At 33.8% G+C, this 22,199-nt stretch overlaps 1 protein-coding gene across 4 annotated transcripts in view; it reads left to right on the plus strand.

Moving 5' to 3' along the window:
• LOC145293214 (rab11 family-interacting protein 1-like) overlaps positions 1–22,199 on the plus strand; it is a 228,063-nt gene that overhangs the window by 179,508 nt on the left and 26,356 nt on the right. For 2 of the 4 annotated variants that reach the window (XM_080139749.1, XM_080139752.1), the window contains exon 7: positions 19,039–19,176. The exons of 1 other annotated variant lie outside the window; for it this stretch is intronic. In XM_080139749.1, coding sequence (XP_079995875.1) covers positions 19,039–19,176 — 138 coding nt within the window. Of the gene's footprint in view, positions 1–15,393; positions 15,481–19,038; positions 19,177–22,199 lie in introns of all 4 variants that reach the window. One more of the 4 variants, XM_080139750.1, reaches the window with a different exon arrangement.

The raw sequence follows: 22,199 nt of genomic DNA on the forward strand, positions 1-22,199 counted from the left end.
AGGATAGAAATGCTGAATCTTTAACTGTATCTTCAGTAATTACTGCCTTCCATAGTGGTTGTCGTCTCACCACGTTTTGACCAACTAATCCGTTGGCCAGCAAGGATTGAAACTGCTATCTTCAGACAATGCTAACCTGGGCCTATGGCACAGTGAATAGAGATATTGAATCTCTACAGTTCCAGATGAGCATTGTCTGAAGATAGCGGTTTCAATCCTACCCAAGGCTGGCCAGAGGATTAGTTGGCCAAAACGTGATAAAATGCAACGACTATGGAAGATAGTAATTACTGAAAATACAGGTAAGATTCAGCATTCCTATTATGCTGCGGTTAACAACAACTATAAAAGATGAGGATAATAGTCCGCAAATAAATAAATAAAATAAAACTACAGTTGTTCAGTTACAGTAAAAAAAATGGAGTGGAACTCCTAAGAGTATCCTTTCCTGCCTTGACAGAGTATAAAACCGTCTTCGAAATCTAGTGGGCAAGGACCTTTTCACTTCCTTACTTCTGCTTTCTCACAGAAGAGACGTTGCGAGTCTGTCTTTGCTCTATAATCACTTTTATGGTAGGTGCTCGACTGAGCTTCAATTTATGGTTCTCTCCTTTCTGTAAATTTATGGTTCCCTCCCTTCTGTAAATTTATGGTTCCCTCCCTTCTGTAAAACATTTGCAACAAAAACTCCTCTAGTTACAACAACTGCCTACAATTTCCTTTACTCTCTATCTGTACCTAAAACTAATTAAAAATTCCATGAACAGAGTTTCTTTCTTAGAACTGTCTGTCTGGAACACAATACCGTGAGGCTGTTTCCAGCAGCATGGTCATTTTCAAATTTAATGTAAATAAGTTCCTGTTTAACCGTGCTCTTAAATAATCAAGCCCTACCCTAGTTCCACCATTACTGATCATGTCTCGCTCTATACCTAACACTTATTAACCCTTATCCTGGAGTGATATAAATACCTGTTAAGGCATCTGGTGCTATCAGATCAGGCTGTCTGTGGGGCATTAGAATACGCCGACTGCCCCCCTGCAGAGGGTAAAAGTCCCTCAATGGGGGTCCTGAATATGACCTTAAACTATATCCAGTGGTGAGGCCCCAGCTTGTGGGCTTTGGGGAGTGTGGAGCCACCCTTTAATTACTATTGCTCCCAGGTCCACTCTGACCCAGAGTGGTAGTACCTGTTAGGGTCCCAACTATGGGTTAAATAGAAACCGACGTGAAAACAACACATATATTCTATTAAAAAAATTTTTTCTTCAAAATCTTTGGATTTGGCATTAAATAACCCGAAAAGGGTTGATATGCCGTAAAACAAAACAACCAACCAATCCTGACCAAAAATGCACCAAACATTACAAGTGACTGGGGATCATCTGTGAATTTAATATTCCTTGACACCTATGAATGCCGTATAAGAAGAATGACAACAACCTAAGCTGATTCTGTGATTTATAGTGGTTTCTTCATCCTTAGATGAAGATGCTTTACTCAACACTGACTTTACTTTCTCGACTCGTGTTAAAGAAACCCTGCATTTCCTTTTTGGAAGACGATGGTACCATTAAAACTATCAACTTTTGTGCTCGAGAATTTATATTTCTAAAGCGACACCACCATTCATCAATCACCTTTGGCCATTAATGAATAGTAGCTGTGCATCCGGAGAACACTTTGTCAGACAAGTGTCGTTCCAAAAGTAAAGCCCCCTACCGGTTTTATTTCAACTTAAAAAGTTGAAGAGCTACGAAGACGGAAGTGTTACCATTAAAACTAGCGACCTTCTACGCTCCAGCATTTATTTATTTTTCTACTTGGTCACCACCATTCTCAACACACTTTTGCCTGGAATTCAATGACGTATCTCTGCTTTTGACACACGTCCATGACCCTATATATGTGTTTACGTATGAATTTAAAGTTTGTCAAAGAATTTTGTGATACCATCTCATGCATTTCTAACATTAGAATTTAAATCATATGCAAATAATTTTTTTAAAAATTTTATATTGTTGGCAAGCGTTAATTTCATTGCTGTTTTTATGATCATCCATTAAAATTATAACTCTTTTGATATTTATAAGATAAAATGATGAATGCAAATGATTCTATAATTTATCTTAATAAAAGAAAATTAAATTTTATTCGTTTGAAATATTTTGTAAAAATTGTTTTTTTTTATATGATAAGAGCATATTTAAAATTCATTTTTTCATTTTTTTTTAGGAGCACAATTAAGCTATAATACTTGACATTTGCTTTAAAACTTTAATTCCTTGGCCTTTTGGGTAGGATTCAAATATAGTACCTATTTATAAAAAAAATTTTTTTTAATTCAAACCAATTTGGGGATATCTTAAGGAGGACAACCCCTAGAGTAAATGTGGTATTGTGGTGGTCAAGATGATTCTAGTCCAGAGTAGAATAAACACTTTTATTACTTTAGATCAAAGATGACCAGCGACATCCATTTTTCCTTCACACTTCTAATGACCTTGCACCTAATTTGTTTGGAATATAAATTTTTTATGCTTTCTTCAAATAAACAATTCAAAGGACAGTATCTGTTTTGATTCCTAACTTTATCTTTTCTGTGCTCGGTTAGCGAAGGAGAAATCTCTCTAGACTGAGCAAATTTTTACTTCTGTCATAATCCAGTACCCACTGTTCTTTTCTGGAGAGCTGAATTTTCTCTTTATTAAAAACCGACCTTGTGTCTAACTCTACCTTCACGGGGAGTAAATATAGGTACTTTTTAATTGACAGTTTGAAAGTTTCAAAATCGCTTTCGATTTGTGTGTGGTCACCATGATAATAAAAAAGTCAGCCATTATACTCCATTGTTGATAGATTGAAACAATGTCTGATTTACATTGATACAACAGTTGAAATTAAAAAGCTATTTTGAAGCTTTTGAATTCCCTCTACAGCACTATAAATATACTCACATATATATCTTATATTTCTGCAGAGCTACCATTCACCCATGTATTGTTGTGACAGATGAGCTGGTGAATCGGACAGAATCAAAAAAAAAAAGGCCCCACAATGCCAACCAACTCTAACCACCGTGCCATTACTGCAGTATTGCATTCTTCTGCTTGTTTTACACTGTGCTCTGACAAACTTGCAGCACTGGTAGCCCCTCGACTAACCTGACAAGTAGCAAAATCCAATGCCTTCACTATAGAGCTCCCCCATCTAGCTGCTCAACTCCCTACCTAATAAGTCCTTAATTCACAGAATACCCTTGCATCTTGGTAGCAATTTGCCTTGTTTGGGTTGAAAGAAGAAAAATTAATGTCACAAGTGCACTTTTACTCACCAGAAATGTTTTTTATCATTGGAAGAGTGATACTAGCAAAAAGGAAGATAATCCAAAATTGATGTTTTTTTTTTTTTTAAATAATTTAAAATTACTTAATTTAAAATTACTTAATTTATCTTTCTCAAAAGTTTTATAAAAAATGCATTCCATTATATAATATTCTTAACTGAATGTTATATTTTATTTGTGCATTTAAAAAAAAATTATTTCAAAAATAATTATTGTGTGAAATATAGACTGTTACATTTTATTTGTAAATTTAAAAAGGAATTTATTTTGAAGTATTGTAAATTTTTAAAATATCTTATTTTGAAGGATTGTAAATTAAAAAAAAATATATTATTTTGGAGTATTGTTGTAAATTTAAAAAAATCACCAAAAAATGGATGTCAACTTTTATTTTATTAAAAAATATATTAAAAAAAAATATAAATAAAAATATTCCTGTTTGAATTTCGCATTTTACATCTTCTTTTACAATTCAAATTAAATACATAAATATTTCAGTATATTGTTGTTGTGTTACTTCATTACTTTATTGAATTTATTTTGAATTACCAGTAAAATTTGGTTAAAAAAAAAACAAAAAACATTAGTTTTTGATTGTCTTCCATTTTCAGATGCAACTACACTGTAATAGCAATATTCGAAATTTTTAATATTGAATTTCAAGGCAAACCAATGGCCTCTACTTAATTGTCATGTTACAGTAATGAATATATCCAAAAATTACGAAAAATGATAAGATAGAAAAAACAATTATTAAAGAAAACATTTTTGGATGAAAATTAGTGAAAATAAAATGTTTAGCTTAAAAAACACTGAAGTGAAAAATAGTGTGTAATTATTGCTAATTTGTTAATAAATTGTGTGTTTTGCTATTTTTCACTTACTTTGGAACTCTTCAGTGTTTTTTAAGCCAAACATTTTATTTTCGCTAATTTTCATCCAAAAATGTTTTGCCATGTTTATAGCATAACCGAGTTCCTTCTTTAGTTATATCAAGGGAAATATGAAGGCGTGTTTTTATGATAAAGATAAAAAAACTCATGTTTTTTTTTTTGTTTTTTGTTTTTTTAATAATGTGGTATTTAAATACTTCTGACATGCCAATTAAATAGATATTGCTTGTAATTGATATTGAAAAAGTCAGTAGATACCATTGTTTGTTTGTTTTTTAATCGATTTTTTTCGTTTTCTGAATTTCACTATTATAGTGTAGTTGCACCCATTTTCACTAGTATCGCTCTTTCAAAAATGAAAACAAAAAAAAAAAAAATACTTCTGGTGAGTTAGGTGCACTCATGCTAAATCAATTTTCGAATTCAATAAATGTAAAAAGTTAAAGAACCGGAATTTTCTATAATAAAATTAAGATGTTAATTTTTTAATATTACTGTTCTTTTCTAATGTATAAAATGAATTTTTAAAGATTTTTTTTTTTTTTTTATGATTTGAACTAATTTTATTTTCAAATCTGGGAAATTTAAGTACATTTCATAACCCCTTCCTCTCATTAAAAATTATGCTAATTAAAATTAAAAAAAAAAAACAATTTCTAATTGCTTGGAATTACAATTCATATGATTGAAGAAAAAAATAGGGAGAAAAAAATTCGATTTTGAGATGAATAAAAAAAAAAATGATTAATAAAATGAGAAACTGATCAAAATGAGTTAGGAATGATCAATTCTTTTAATGTAAACAAAATTAACGCTAGCTAACAACTTGCTTGCATTGTAAACTTTGTTTGGTGCTTCTTCGTTATAAGAGCGAAATTTAGACATCAAAATCTTGAGTTTCAAGTTTTTACTAATGGTACCTACTTGTCATATTGCAGTAATGAACATGACCAAAAATTAAGAAAAACGATAATGTAGAAAATTATTAATGAAAATAGTTTTCAAAGACAGCAAAGAATGAGTTTTGCTAAAAAAGAAACCAGAGTGTGACTGGTAACAAGGGAGGTAATTATTTTCTTAAATCTTCGGCCAATTTAGTAAAACTCAATTTTCACTAATTGTCTTCGAAAACTGTTTTTATTAATAATTAATTTTCTACCTTATCGTTTTTTGTAATTTTTGGATATGTTCATTACTACGACATGACAATTAAGTAGATACCATTGGTTTCACTTAAAATTCGGTGTTTCGATTTTCAAATTTTGCTATTATAACTAAGTAGCACTATTTGTTTTATTTATTGTATTGCATTGTCTCCCTTTGTCGTTTTGTACATTTTCATGCTTTGTTTTGTGATGTCCTTGTCTTCTTAGAGCTTTTACCCATTAAAAAGTAACAAAGTTATCAATTAAAATGTAGCATTAATATTACTAAAGCAGTTTTAGTTCATTTTTAGTTTTATTTCTAACCAGCATTAATTTATTATGTAACACCATTGTTAATCAAGAAACATTTCATATATCCTCCGGGAGTGGGGGGACATCTTCATTTGCAAACAGTTGTTTCTGCCCATCTCAAAAACATTTTCATAATATAAAAATATCACAGACTAGCAAGGGGGGGGTCGCCCGGTAGTAAAATACACGTAAATATGATATTCTAATTTGTCCAGATTTCATATATATTATTATAGTTGTGATTTCAAAAGTTAAAAAAAAAAGTATTTGAGTGCTATCAGTTAGAATTGAAACCGAAAGCAAAACTGTAACATTCAAAGCTGGTGACGTTACCTCTGTACTAACATGACACGCATATGAACTGATTAAAAATAAATTAAGATGAATTTACAAAATGTATAACGATTTTTTCAATTTTGGCCCCTTTTTCACCCTTAAAATCTATTTTAACTGACTAAAGACCCAAAAGAACGGTCCGTAAATAAAAATCCAATATATATTAGACTGGGGGGGGGGGCTTTTCCGGGTTGAAAAATAGGCTTACATATGATATTTTAATTATTCCAGATTTTTTATATAATATTATAGTTGTGATTTCAAAAGTAAAAAAAAGTATTTGCGTGGCATCAGCTAGAATTAAAACGGTAGCATTCAAAGCTGTACCAACATGATGTGCATATGTACTGATTAAAAATGAAGAATTAAAAATAAACTAAGATGAATGTATGATGATTTTTTTTTCAATTTCACCCATTTTTGACCCCTTAAAAATTATTTTAACTTGCTAAAGACCCATAAAGGAACGGTCTGTAAAAAATCTAATCATTTGAAGCCCCTAACTTTTCTCTGTGACTTTTAGTTTCAGAAGAAATAGTTTGAAAATATGGAGACAGACAGACAGACAGACAGACAAAAAGCCTTTTATATATTAGAATTATCTGGAGAGCGATGGGGCGGCTTCACCATTGCAGAAAAACATTGAAATACATCTAATATTTATTTATCTTTTACATATTTTTACACACACACACACATCTATTGTTTTATGATTGTAATGCTGTAAATGTGATCTTTATCTCCTAGGAAGAGATAAGATTTGCTATTAACTATGAACAGATTGCTTATATTGATGATCTATCTATCTATTATATAAAAGGAACTTTGTATATGAGTTCATTATGGCTGAGCGGATTGTTTTTGAAATTTCACACGTATGTACTTCAGTTGCCTGGCAGTGTTTTTAGATGGGTTTTGTATTGAAACGTCTCCGAAAAGTATTGATAATCAAAATAATCCTACGAAAGAAGGAACAAGCAATGTTGACTAAAGTTAACATCTCTTACGGCCTATTATCACACAAGGAAAAAGGCCCAACATATAAAATCAATAGAAGGTTTTTTGATATGGCACGTTCAAAATAAATGTTTCTGTTTAGAGCACAATTGAACCATTACACCTGATTTTTGCACTTTAAACTTTAATTCATGCCATTAGATATAAAAATAATTTTATAAAATCAACAGTAGGTTCTCTTCAGTACAATGTAAACTACAATGTATTGTGGACTGTCATTACGGGGGAGGCATGTGAAGCTTCTTCCTGATGCACAGGGCAGACCCCCAACTAGAGATAGCAATTAATCAATTTAATGAAAAATGTGTAATTTCACTGATTTCGATAATAAAATATGAGAGGGTGAAACATTCGTCAATCCTTATTTAATCTCGGGCAATGTCGATCTTTCTGCCATTAAAAATAAAGTTGTGTGTATTTTGAAGACTCTATATTAATAACAAAAAAGACTCTATTAATAAGAAAAAAGACTCTATTAATAAGAAAATAGACTATATTAATAACAAAAAAGACTCTATATTATTAACAAAAAAGACTCTATATTATTAACGAAAAGTAACTATGTATTATAAGAAAAAAAGACTCTATATTAATAATAAAAAGACTAATATTAATAATAAAAAAGGCTATATATTAATAGCAAAAAAGAACTGTCTATTGTTTTTAGAACTTTAATGCTAAAAATGTAAATGTGATCTTGATCTGATTGGAAAAGATGAGATTACACTGAATGAAATCAATAACTTGATGACGTATCATTAGCATTTGGAGCTGTATTTGTATTTTCATGACTTTTTTAATGGGTTACAAAATTTTAATATCGCAATTAGGAATGGAAGACTTTTTATTACTATTCATGATTTTACTAAGTGATAAGGAAAAGAAAAAAAGTCCCTGTTTTTTTTTTTGTTTGTTTTTTTTTTCTCTTTAATAATTTTTTTAAAATTCCTCAATGTAGCTTTTGATGCATGAGGACAAAACCAGTCAGCTGAATGTTTGTTTTCTCTCTTCTTTATCACTTTTTAATCATGAATACTAACAAAAAATGTTTTCCCTTAATTGCGATATTTTTATTTCAATTGATGTGATGCAGCTATTGGCTAAATTTAAAATTCCTATGACTATTCAAGAGTTTTCATGAAAGAGAAAACAAAAAGTCACTGTGGCCAGATGAAAAAATTTGAAATACTAGAAGCATTACTAATAAAAACTAAAACTAAAAAAAAAAACTATTAACAAAATAAACTTTACCAATAGTAGTAACATCCTGAAATGTTTGTGAAGTTATTAAAATCATTAACTAATAAAATATACACTTTACAAAAAAAAAATATATATATATATATAAATTGTTCAAAACCAGTTAGATTAATCTATCCCTCACGATGAATCCAGATGGATTGGAAAGTATGCAGATTTATATCAAATATGGCGATTACATCTGCCAGAAGTGAAGACTGTTATCTGGAAGTTGGAAATGGAATTAATAGACAAAAAAACGTCTATGTTAATGAAATATGTTTAAGAGAAAAAAAATGCTGCATATATATATATATATATATATATATATATATATATATATATATATATATATATATATACTCAATAAAGAATAGTCTGTAATAATCAATACAAATTCTGCATGAATTAAAATATATTTAAGCATATTTTATGACCCATCAATGCCTGGTACAACTGCTAGTATCAAATATTTGATGGTTTTCATTCTGAATACAAAAATAAATACAATAGATTAAAACATTCTTATGCTCTTTTTTTTTTTTTAATTGTCTAATTTTTTGCGTTATAAGCTAGGAATGGGGCAGCCACACCAGCTGCCAGCATTCACCCACTGCATCTCTACATTGTTTTTGCTTTCATTTCACTTCAACAAATATTCATCATCATCTTCTTCACCTTCCTGAAATTTTTTCTGAAGTTGATAAGCAACAAATGCCATGTCAACTATACCACGCCCTGCACAAAAACCACATTTCCTTTCCGGGAGGAGGCCATCTTCATCTAATTAATTAGGAACTTGTGACTTCTGGAAAATCTACAACAGTGTAGTAAATAATGGGCAATCAACAATTCCTCCACTAACCAACGAGGTTGTTTGCTCAGCAACCCACAAGGCTAATATGCTTGCCAGCTTATTTGCCTCAAACTCCACACTGGACCCTTCCAACCCCCCCCCCCCCCTGCCTAACTTTCCTTTGCAGACAGACGCCACGCTAGACAATCTACAAATCACCCCTGCTCTGGTACATGCTATCATAAAAAACTTTGACACTTCAAAAGCATGTTGACCTGGTCTCATCCCAGCTGTGCTATTAAAAAAGTGCTCAGCTGAAGTAGCTCCAGTTCTCTCCAAACTCTACAACAAATGCCTTAATGAATCATGCTTCCCGGGCTGTTGGAAAACTGCTTCTGTGGTACCAGTATTCAAGAATTTTGGCGAAAGAACTGACCCATCAAATTATCACCCCATAGCCTCCTCCCACTTTTCGCCAAAATATTTGAGACCATAATTAACCATGCTCTAGTTCGTCACCTTACAGATGCTAAACTTCTGACTGACAAACAATATGGATTTAGACAAGCCCGTTCCACAGTAGACATCCTCACTGTAATCTCTGAACGTATATACCATGCACTGGACAAAGCGGGGGGAGAGCAGAGCGGTAGCTCTAGATATATCTAAGGCTTTTGACAGGGTATGGCATGAGGGTCTCCTCAGGAAAATTAAATCATACAGTATCACTGGTAGAATACTTAACATAATTAAATCCTTCTTAGATAAGAGAAAAATCCAGGTTGTCCTCGACGGTCGAGCATCTAAACAGTGTGATATAAATGCGGGAGTGCCTTAGGGGTCTATTCTTAGACCTATTGTTCCTAATATTTATTAATGACCTCCCCGACAAAACTGCCTCTGAGATGGGTATATATGCTGATGACACCACACTCTATAACAGGCATGACAGGAAAACAAATGAACACATATATAAAGAAATGGCAAAAACACTAGAGGATGACCTCCAATCTGTAGTGAAATGGGGACAAAAATGGATGGTCACATTCAATGCTGCCAAGACTAAACTGGTTTCCTTCAATAATTACAAGAAACCTTCTCTACCACCTATAAGCAATGGCCAGTGACTCCCTGTCTGAGAGTACATCTTTAAAATCCTTGGCCTAACGTTCACAGGAAACATGAGTTGGAACAATTCCAGGGTCGCTGCGAAGAAGGTAGGCTCTATCTACCGTGCTAGAAAACTACTGACACCTGAAAGTATCCTGTACCTCTATAAGGCCACCATTCACCCATGTACGGAGTATTGCTGTCACATTTGGGCTGGCGCATCTGCTGCTAGTCTCTCGCTCCTAGACAAGGTTCAAAAGAGAGTCGCCAATCTGATAGGCCCTGAACTAGCATCTAAGCTTCAGCCTCTGTCCCATCGACGAAACGTTGCATCCATCTGCCTGTTCTACAAGTATTTTAATGGTGAATGCTCTGACGAACTGCAGACACTTGTACCCCCACGACGTAGACACCTTCAACAAACCCGACAGGCAGCTAAATCCCACCCCCACACAGTAGAGATCCCTAGATATAGAAGATCTGTCTACTCCAGTAGTTTCTTTCCCAGAACCGCTAGACTTTGGAATTCCATTTCTGGTCCCTGCTTCCCCAACTGTACTGACATGCAGAAGTTCAAGTGTAATCCCAACATAGTGCCCCAGTAGCTGCTGCCCCTGATAGTAGCTCCTTACACCACAGTGGCAATGTGTCTTGTTTGGGGTGAAAATGTAATAAAAAAAAAATTTTTTTTAAATAAATTGCTTAAGTGATTGAGCAGCAGTCCTGCAAGAATTTTACTGACTGCTGAGAACAGATTTCTCTGTGGTTGTCGCAGCTCTGTCTGTTTCCCTTCATCTTGTAGATATGGATGCATCTTTGAATTCCTGTGGATGTAGGCTCTTTGCCCAGAATCTCTGAAGGTATGTCATCAGAGTCTGTGCAATTGCCTCATCATTGATTCAGAAAGGCTTGTTCAGCATATCTAAGATAGTGGCATGCCCTGTTACCAACAATAGAGATGTGAGGTCAGTGTTGTCTCATTCAACATGTGTCGGAAGTCTCTTGTCCATATATTATTTTGAGGGCATCATCTTTGAGTGATACATATCTGCATGTCTCTGTATTCCCAGAGATCTGTCACTGAATCATTTATGGTGAATTTCACAGTTTTGTTTGAGCAATACTGCGGATTTTTACAAATGCTTCCTTTTTTTTTAGGCGGAACTTGGGTCCTGCTTAAGTGCATTGTAACCCTTGTGTTTTTATTCTTTTATTTTTTTGTACGTAGTTCCTGTATCTCCTCATAATTCTCATCAAACCAATCCTAATGTTTCCTCTGGGATAGTCCAAACACTTGTAGTGGTGAAGTATATACAACTTCTTTGAAGGCTACCCATTTATCTTCATTATAAAAATGACCAAACTGTAGGTGTAAATCTTCCATTGAGATTATTCACAAGGAGAGTAGAGCAATTGCCTCCACAGTTGGGAGACGTTAATGCATTTGGCAATCTTTTTTTCTCTCAAGGCTGTTGCTTGGCTACAATGCAGAATCTTAGCTTATAAATAAAGTGTGTGATCCATCCAACACTCTGCATCAAACATGGCCTTGGTAATCAAAACATCCTGTCTGTCTATCTTTCTTGTGATGACATAGTCAATAAGATGCTAGTGCTTGGATCTTGTTCCTATTAGACTAATGAGGCAGTATTATTTTTTATTGGAATCCTTTGAGATGAGTAATTTATGTATTTATTTATTTAAGGAGTGTTATCCTCGTCTTCACGGTTGTTGTTGTTGTTGTTTCACCACGTTTTGGCCAACTCATCCTCTGGCCAAAACGTGATGAGACAACATCTATGGAAGGCAGTAATTACTAGGGATACAATTATAAGACTCAGCATTCCTATCTCTTTGCGGTTAATCACCAGAAGAAAGTCAGAGGATAAGTTGGCCAAAACGTGATGAAACAACAACAACAATTATGACGATGAGGATAACAGTCGGCAAATAAATAATGAGACAGTGTTGATAATTAAAAGATCATGAGTGATGCAGATGTTTTGGAGCAGCAATCCATTACTGTTGCACTTGACAACTCCATTTCTACCAATAGCTCCTTCCCAGGTTTGGTAGTCTGCATCAATTATTGTATTGAAGGCACCAAAAATGAATAATTTGTCTCCTTTAGAGATTGCTGTCAGGATGGTTTCTAGTTCTTGGTAGAATCTGTCCTATAAGTCATCTGGATTGGTCATCGTTGGAACATGTGTGATGATTAGCGTGGCATGACTCCTCTTCCCCATAGCTAATTGCATTGTCATAAATCAATCATTGACCCCATTAAGTAGGGGAATCAGATTTTTGATGTGCTTGGTTTTAATTGCCACTCGACATTCACAAACACTACGTTCACTTCAGAAGAAGGTATGACCACCTTTGTCCTCTGAGTTGACCCTCTCTTGCTATATGAATCAGACAGGGCTGCTATGTCCACATTTCTGGCAACCTAACTCCTTAGCTACCAGGGTATTTTGCCTTCCAAGTCTGCTTGCTTTCAGGTTATCAAGAAGAGTGTGCATTCTACATAACTTAGAGATCTCTGCCAGTTGTAGTAAACTCGCCCAGGTGTGATGAAGCAGCCAATTTTCAGGGCACCTTTTCTAGCCCCTTCCTCATGCACATTACTAAAGAGAGCTATTCAGCCACTCAGGAGTCTGCCGGGTTCATTTGCTGCTTCAGTCAGAAGGAAGATGATCGTATAGCCTGAGCTGTGTGCAGGTTTGTGTGCTGGAGCTACCAGTGTTTCCACGCCTGCTACACCACCGCTCTCTCATCACCACAGGACTTGTTTTGTAGGTGACCCTCAAATTCTGTGATATCTCGATATTTTGCATGAATTAGTTTAAAGTGAACTTATACAGTGTTGTCCACATTTTTATGCTCCAAAAAAATTTGAATTCAATGTCAAGGATGACTAGTGAGTTGTTATCAGAAACTTGCCAAAGTTTGGTCCAAGTAACTACCTATGGGGTTCCACTTTGATATTTTTTCAGGGTTGTCTCCCTTGGAACAAATTTCCTATCAGGATTGATGAACTCCACCTACCAATAGGTTGCTTACCAAGGCTTACGAATGCAGTCTACCAGTCATTCAATCTATACTGTTGTTGTACGATAGAACATGTAATAAAGAGCTCTCCATTGCAATCGGCAATGAAAAGCTGAAAAAAAGAATCAGTTGAAAACACTAGGTCTCTTCGATGATGATCCAACAAATGAATTTATGAATTAAAAAAAAAAAAAGAAACGAAGACAATAGTCAATATGAATGTGCAGTAAGGAGCATTCCGTCGCAAAACTAATAATTAAATAACAAGGTAATCAGATAAAATAAAACGACTTGAATGTTTTAATCGCTAGCAGCCATTAATCAATTTTGGTAAAATAGGTGAGGTATTCAAAGAGTTGTATACAAGACATGAACTTTATTTTACAATATTTCTAGTAACACCGATTATGGACAGATAGTTATTTATAAAATTAACAACCAAATGATTTCAGTATCTTTCATGATAGGAGCTAAAAAAAAAATGATTTAAATTGCATAATAACAAAAAGAGAGGAAAGTAGAATCACTTCATAACAAGGTTGTCCTTTAACTGACGGTGATGATTTCAAAGGCAAAATAATTGAAAACCAAAACATTAGAATAGCAGTGAAGGGCCCAGTCATTCATGCCAGAAATACCTCAAGCGACATACATCTGTGTGCAACATGGTTCTTGAGAATATCCTTTTTCCTGCCTTGGGTGATGACTATGATTCTCATTAATTTAAGCAAATGAAAATAATGGCTGATAGATCCAGGATTGTAAGCATTGGCTCTATCAACTATTGTAGTTGATGATTGACAAAATTACTTATGAAAAGAAAAAATATTGCTACTGGAAGTAGATCCTTTTGTGGCCTCAAGCTCATTACGTTTTCTTGCGTAGTATAATCTGCGCAAGTCATGCAGGTAAACGATTTGCTGATGACTGAAATTGCAACATTAATTTTAAAATATAACGGCATTAAAACAACGCTAAAAAAAATAGTTGGTCACAAACGATCCCCAAAATACACTCTCCTCCACAATTGTATATCAAAGGCAATATGTGCCAACGCTGAGGAGTTTATACTCGAGGAAGAGTTGTGCTATCTTTAATTGCATCTTTTCTGATCCATCATTGTTCCTGTTTAATTGGATCCCCATTAGGATAATTAGACACAAGGTTGGCTTTTAATGTGGAGAAAGTCTAACTCTTTAAAAGGGGGAGGTGCAATCTGGATTGGAAAAAAAGTGCTTCAGTTTAGAAGGATTTCTTTTTCACTGACCGCGGATACTACTGAAGTGTAGTATTAGAACAGCTACTACACTTTGCACCTGATTATTGTTGAAGTTCAGTAAGAACCAGAAATTTTCCTTCTAGTTGCTTTACTAGGCTAGAGTCTAGTCTACCCTATTATTTCATTCAAAGCTAGGAATGACAGAGATGGATTCAATGTGGGAAGCAATGTTTCAAGATCTTCTTGGGTCATCCATTAAGTTTGTGCCTAGTGGTGCTCACTCGTGCATTATGTCAAGAAGTTTCCATCTATAGAATAGCCATGATTATAACCCTAATCCTAATCCAGCCTATAACTTGACTTCTAGGGACCGCAGAACCACTTTTTGAGTATGTTCATCTTGCTGAGATGCATATTTCATCAACTCCAACAGTCTGCAATTTTCTTTCTTTTCTTTTTTTTTAAATTTATTTCATTATTTTATTTTATTTTTTTCACTTAAACTGTACTTTTCATATCATATTCCGTTAAACATCCATTTAACGTGCTGGCATGCATTAGATAGCTTCTAGAAATTTACTTCCAAACTAACCAATTTCTGGACAGGTCTTTATTTATCCCTCTTTCTCTCAAGACTATTCTTTTCACTTTATACCATGTTTTCCTGCCTTGCATGGATCAGTCAAATGGGAGATGGGGGGTCTTTGTGTAACCAACTTTTCGAAAAAGTTTGCCAATGCCTGTTATGGACAAATTAGGATTTTTCTTAACGTGTTTACATTTACTAAAGTTTGTCAAATTAATCTATTTACAACTTTTGCAGTTTTTCGATCCTAAAAAAAAAAAAACAAAAAGAAAAAAAAAACAAAGCCGAAACGATCATAGTTATATTCTTTGTTGTTTTTCTAAATATTTATTTTCTCTGAAGGCCCTGAAATCTGCATTTTATTTGAGCACATTTTTGATGTCAGAAAGAAACAAAGCAGTTCAAAATGATTCGACAAATTCCACTGAAGTAAGAAGCATGGTGTTCTGCATGCGACTGTTTTCAGTTGACTTTAATAGAATTTAATATTTGGCATTTTCTTTTCTAAAAAAAAAATCCTCAAATCGTTTGATTAAATCAACTAATATTTTTCTTTTCTGAATTTTTGAGATGAGGATTGGTTATTCATATTATTTGGAGTCATAATAGTCATTCATTGTAATTTCAAATCTTGCCAAAAATTTACCCAAAGTTAACAGCGAGGTTAATATCATAATTGCTATTTTTAATTTTAATTACATTGTCATTTCTCTACAAAGAAAGAGAACAAGAAACTTATTTTTAGTATTACCCTGGAGGCATCCTTAATTTTATTTGGCGCTTTGATGGTCTCCTAATTTTTATTTTTTCACATGAAAAAAAAAATAAATTTCTCTACTGGGAAAAAGTTAAATAATTTAACACTGTTTAACATTATCTATTTAGTTTTTTTTTTTTTTTTTTATGTGGCTCTGCTCAAAGCTAAGTAGCTTTGCTAGTTAGCATAAATATAAAATAAAAAACAAAAAGGGTTCAAACTCAGCATAATTGATTCCATAGTTTGCATCAAAATTTATTGGATCAATCACACATCACAATGCATGTTGGTCATTCAAATAAAATTAATTAAAAAAGAAAAAAATGGCAGAAGTAAAAAAAAGAAAGATGTAAGAAAAAATTTTTTCTGGGGTTCTTATTTAGAATTCAACTAAATTTAAAAATGCAGATAAATCCTTATGATCTATGTACCTGTCATGGTACAAAGATGATATATTCCAAAAACCAGGTAAATTGATCAAGTATTATTTTTTTGCTTCTTTTTAAGAAAATCAAATTTAACAATTTTTAGCGATTAACTATTTTTGAAGCTATTGATGATCTCTTACTTCTGGAGAGATTGTTAAGTCCATTTGAGTTGTCTGCTTTGGTCAGTTTTACTGCATCTTAAACAAATAGCAGCTCTCTAATCCAGCTCATCATAAAATTAGTTTTTATTAAATAAAAATAAAAAATAAAACTACTTGATCAATTTACAGAATTTTTTGAATATGACATCTTCATTCCATGACATCATAAATATTTTTCTGTGTTTAATATGAACCATTTGGAGTTTATGCTGTACAAAGCAAGCTAACTGATAATTGTATTGACACGCCAGTTTTTGTTATATCACCAAAGTTAAGCAATGTGGAGCCTGGCCAATATAAGCTAAGTGACCATTTTGGAATACTAGATGCTGTTTGTCATCTTCCCATATAACTGGTATATACACTTACGCATTTAATATTCTCTGTATCAAGATCATTCAATAATCTAATCTTTTAATCTAGAGTTGACCAGATTTTAAATGCTCGACTTCAATAGCTGGCAGATTAAACTTTGATTCTGAATAGCCAAATTCTGCTTGTTATTGTTCTATAATTTTATTTGTAATATATGTACTTCACTATAATTTTTTTTTTCAAATACTTAATCCGATACAACAGCTTTGTAATATGTAGAAATTCGTAAATAATCACCTTAAAAGAGCAATCAACTATAGGGAATAAATCTTATACCTTTAGTAAAAGTTGTCATTTCTTACTTAGTTTTTAAAATTTTTTTGACTATATTTTTGGCCTTTTGGTAAATTTTATTACATGTGTGCGTGCTAATGTTAGGGTTGTCAAAAATATTGACATTTTATTTAATAAAATGATATAATACACGTGATACAAAAAAAACATTATGATACTGCAAAAATTGGTATTAAAAATTTTTTTAAAAACAGTTAATTTTGAGACATTGTATTGAACAAAGATGGCGGCGTAGTTCAGTAACCAAGATGGCGGCCAAGAATCAAATGCGGTCCGTGGCGTAGTTAACCTGTTAAGTTCTGAGATATTGTGTTGAACAAAGATGGCGGCCAAGAATCAAATGCGATCCGTGGCGTAGTTAACGGCGAACTGATTGAATCCAAAATTCGACAATTTTTATAATAATTTTGAAACGTTTTCATTGGTTGTTTAGCACAGCCGTTGGTTATGAAAATGATTGGCGAATCCATTCGGTTCATACCGCTATTAAGAGTCAAAAACATTTCACAATAGACTAGCATACTGTGTTACTTTTTTAATATTTAAATAGTCACTTTGAAAAAAAAAATAAGAAAATGGTGAATAATTCTGACTTAATTTTTTTTTTATTTTAATTCAGAGTTTACTAACAGGGTTTCTCCTAATTTCCTTTGTAAACAAAAGCAAAGGTTTATTTGTAATTTAGACATTGATGGATTATTTATTCATTTTTTTTTTTTTTTCTTATTCACGATTTGAATCATTCTTATTAAACCAAAACCAGCTTCCTTCTTTATATTAAATACTGGACATGACAAAAAGTATTAGTTACAGAATATAGAAATATTTTCAAAATTAATGGATCACAGTACAGCTAGTATGTGTTTATATATATATATATATATATATATATATATATATATATATATATATATATATATATATATATATATATATATACATATATACTCATGAACGATGTTGATACTGAAACTAATACACAATGTTGAATCTTCTATGTATTTTATTTTCTTTCTTTTTTTCTGACATATTTTCATGCATTTTTTTCTTTCTAAACAAAAAATTTCTACTTTTTTCTGAGGAGTATATGCAAGAAAGGAGTCAGTATTGACATAATAACCAATTGGTTTTGCATAATATAACGGATCTGTAAAAAATGTTCCAAAATTTTTACGTGCTGGAGGAGCTGTTTTGCATGAAAAATAAATATTTGGATCTTGGAATGTAGCTATACTGTTATATATATATATATATATATATGTATGTATGTGTGTGTGTATGTCATAATACTTTTTTTATCTTTTAGTGATAACTTTCATTACTGGTATTAATAAGCTCTTGTGAGGCTTGGAGAGTTTTCTCCCGTTATATATGCATGAGTTTCCTCCCCTATATATGCATTACTGACCCATTTTTAGGGATGTGAACAAATATATATATATATATATATATATATATATATATATATATATATATATATATCCTATCACAGTCAGAGACTGATGAGCCATAGTGATGGTGAAACAAATATCCATGAATAACTATTCTAGCTAAATATATATATATATTAAGTCACTTTCAAGATTTAAGCCCATTAGTTTAATTTTTTGACTCTAGAGCATGTATAAATGAACAAAATTAATGTTGAGTTCTTGACAGACTGTTTCATCACCACTTCAACAACCAACACATAGTTATATATCTTGGATCTTTTATTACATCAAAACCAGGTTCATTTTTAGTTTAGATGCTGAACATAACAAAAAAATCATAGCTCTAGAATATATAAATATTTACAAAAAAAAAAATAAAATAAATTGATGTAATAGATTCCGGACAACACTGGGTTAGTATAGCTAATTATAATATAAATATATAAGAATATGGGTTTTAGCCAAGGACATCACTTTTTATGTATGATAGGAACATTTTTTACTTTTTTTTTTTTTTGTCCTTTTTTTCCCCCTGACAGACGTTAGAGTACTGTTCATCAAAAGATGAACTAAATCTCTCAAACCGGCATCGAAAAAATACTGGATGCAGTCATTCAGTTGATAATATCTATCTCAGCCAACAATCTGCTTGTACTCCACTTACAATGGCTTATCTGGTTTGTATCTGTCAAAATTGGCATCCTTTTTATTTTTATTTATTTTCCTTTATTCGTCCCAAAGAAGACGTATTGTTACTGAAACACAAGGAGCTACAGTTTGTTTTTTTGTTTTTGTTTTTTTTTCTTCTTCCATGGTCATAAAACTGTTAATAGTAATAAACAGACGCTACTAACTTGATTAGGAAATGCATAAAACTTCAGACTATCAGGATAGTTAACCAATACAGAACTCTAAAAATTTGACCGTGATACATGACACAATTCTGATACAACACATTAGCAAAGCTTCTTTTTAAAACTGCCCACTTGTAGAACAATGTTCCACTGGCCTGCTTCCTGCCTGACTACAATATGGTAGCCTTCAGGTCGAATCTAAACACATTCTTGTTGAGCCATCCCCTTAAATTATCCAAATTCTATCCAATCTACTGCATTAATGGTTACTACACTACCACCTTTACATTCATTAACCCTTATCTGAGTGGTTAAATTAGGCCCCAACATAGTCAAGTATTCTAATGTTGTCCAGAAAGAGACAGAAAGTGGGATAGCATCTATCGAAATAAAACCAAGCAATGGTAGTTTTTGAAATATCTTTATGATGTTATAGACAAATACTGCTCTGCACCCAACTGGCGGGCAGAGATAGCTCTGCATCCAACTGGTGGGAAGAGGTAGGTTTGCGTCCAACTGGAGGGCAGAGGTGGCTCTGCGTCCAACTGGAGGGCAGAGGTGGCTCTGCGCCCAACTGGCAGGCAAAGACGGCTCTGCGCCCAACTGGCAGGCAAAGACGGCTCTGCGCCCAACTGGCAGACAAAGACGGCTCTGCGCCCAACTGGCGGGCAAAGACGGCTCTGCGCCTATAGGTGAATAAAAATCTGTTCACTTTGGTTTTGAGTGTTTGCATCCTTTTAAGCACTTCTTGAATGTGTACACACTGCACTTTGCTTGTCCATTTGAGGACGGGTGGTAACGAGCTGTGAAAATGTGCCAAATTCCATTGGCATTCATGAATGCTTTGAATTCTTGACTTGTAAAGCAGGAACCATTGTCACTCACGACCGATACCGGTAGTTTGTGTGTTCCCTCTCATTTTCTCAATTGTGGCTGTTGCAGAAGATGTTTTCATTATATATATCTGTGTCCACTTTGAATCAGCATCCACTACTATCAAAAACATGTGTCCCAAAAATTGATCCGCATAATCTATGTGGATTCTTTTCCATGGCTACTTGGATATTCCCAGCAATGAATGAAAGCCTTGTTGGGGTTACTTTTATTAAGCATGCAGGTTCTACAAGCTTTCCGGTTTTCTCAAAGTCAGTGTCTAAATTTTGCCACCACACATAGCTGTGAGCAAGAGCCTTCCTCCGTAAAATCCCCATGTGTGCCTGATGCAGTTGCTTCAAAACTTTCACTCAAAGTCTGGACAGAATTACAACCTTACTTCCCCATAATACTGCACCATCTTCACATGTCAACTCTGTTTTCGTGTTGAAATATGGTTGTATTGCTGTGTCTGGGATGCACTTGCTCCAGCCATTCATGATGTATTTGTACACCCGACTCAGTCGGGTCTCTTCTCATCTCCATTCTTACCAGCTACTGGGGCATCAATCAAATTCATCATGTTTATTCTGTTAGTGCTTTTGTGGCATTTTGTTCCTGTGCATTGATTGGAAGATGATTGAGGCAATCTGCATTCCCATTGAGGGACCCGGCACAATGCTCCAACTTATAATTGTAGCTTGAAAGAGGATCCAGCATTGAATCTGGGCTGCAGCAACAGAAGGAATCGGTTGTGTTCAGCAAATGCGCCCAATAACAGCCTGTGATGTGTGAACAAAGTAAAATTATTCCCATACAAATATTAGTGCAACTTTTTAACCACAAAAACCAGGGCCAGCCCTTCCTTCTCAATGTGTGCTTTGTTCCGTTCTGCTTCCGACAGCGTTTGTGAAATGTAGCATACTGGTTTCTCCCTTTCATCTTCCATTCTATGAGCCATGACAGCTCCTAGTCCATAGGGGAAGCATCTATTTGTACTAGAATAGGTTTGGATGAGTCAAAGTGAGTTAAAAGGGGTGTAGAACACATCTTTGTTCCTTTCAAAGGCCCTCATTTGTCCAGCACCCCACACCCACAGAGTAACCTTTCTTCATTAAGCTGTGAAGCAGTTCTAGTATTGTCGACAAATTCAGTAAATGACTGTAATAATAGTTAATTACCCCGAGATAGGCTTTTAATTCTGTAATGTTTTGTGTTGAAGGTGCCCATGTCATAGCAGCTGTGCCTTCCTTACTGATTCTAAAATCCAAATATGTTACTTCAGGAAGGAGAAACTTGCATTTACTTCTCTTTAATTTTAATCCTGCTTGATCCAGAGCAGCCAATACACTCCATAGATTCTTTAGATGACTACTGTCATCATGACCTGAAACTAAAATGTCATCCACACATACCTGATAAAACGGGATGTTCTTCAACCTTTTGTCCATTTCCCTTTGAAAAATCTCTGTAACACTGTGCATCCCAAATTGTAGTCTGGTGGGCTGGTATAATCCCTGATGGGTGTTTACTGTTAGCAATTCCTGGGTTTCTTCATCCAATTCCAATTGCTGATAGGCATAGCTCAAGTCAAGCTTGTTAAATTTCTGACCCCCTCTCAAAGTAGCAAGTATATCCTCTGTCCAAGGTATGGGGTAGTTGTCACATGGTGATGCTCTGTTTGCTTGTAGTCTCCGCAGATCTGGAGGTCACCATTATCATTTTTGGCAACCGGTACAATGGGGGCGGCCCATCTAAAGTACTCCACTCTTTTGAAAATTTCCTGGCTTTCTCCACATCTGCTTTTATGGCGTAAGGCATTGTTCTTGCCCAACAAAATTTGGGACTCACTGTCTTATCAATGGGTATTTTTACCTTAAAATCCTTTAAGCACCCCATTTCTTCACTAAACACAGACTTGAATTCTGTAAGAAGCTTTTCCAACCTTGAAAGGGAATCTTCCTGATATAAAA

This window comes from Euprymna scolopes, chromosome 14 (assembly GCF_053919585.1).
Source record: "Euprymna scolopes isolate OS-2025 chromosome 14, ASM5391958v1, whole genome shotgun sequence".
NCBI classification, from domain to species: domain Eukaryota; kingdom Metazoa; phylum Mollusca; class Cephalopoda; order Sepiida; family Sepiolidae; genus Euprymna; species Euprymna scolopes.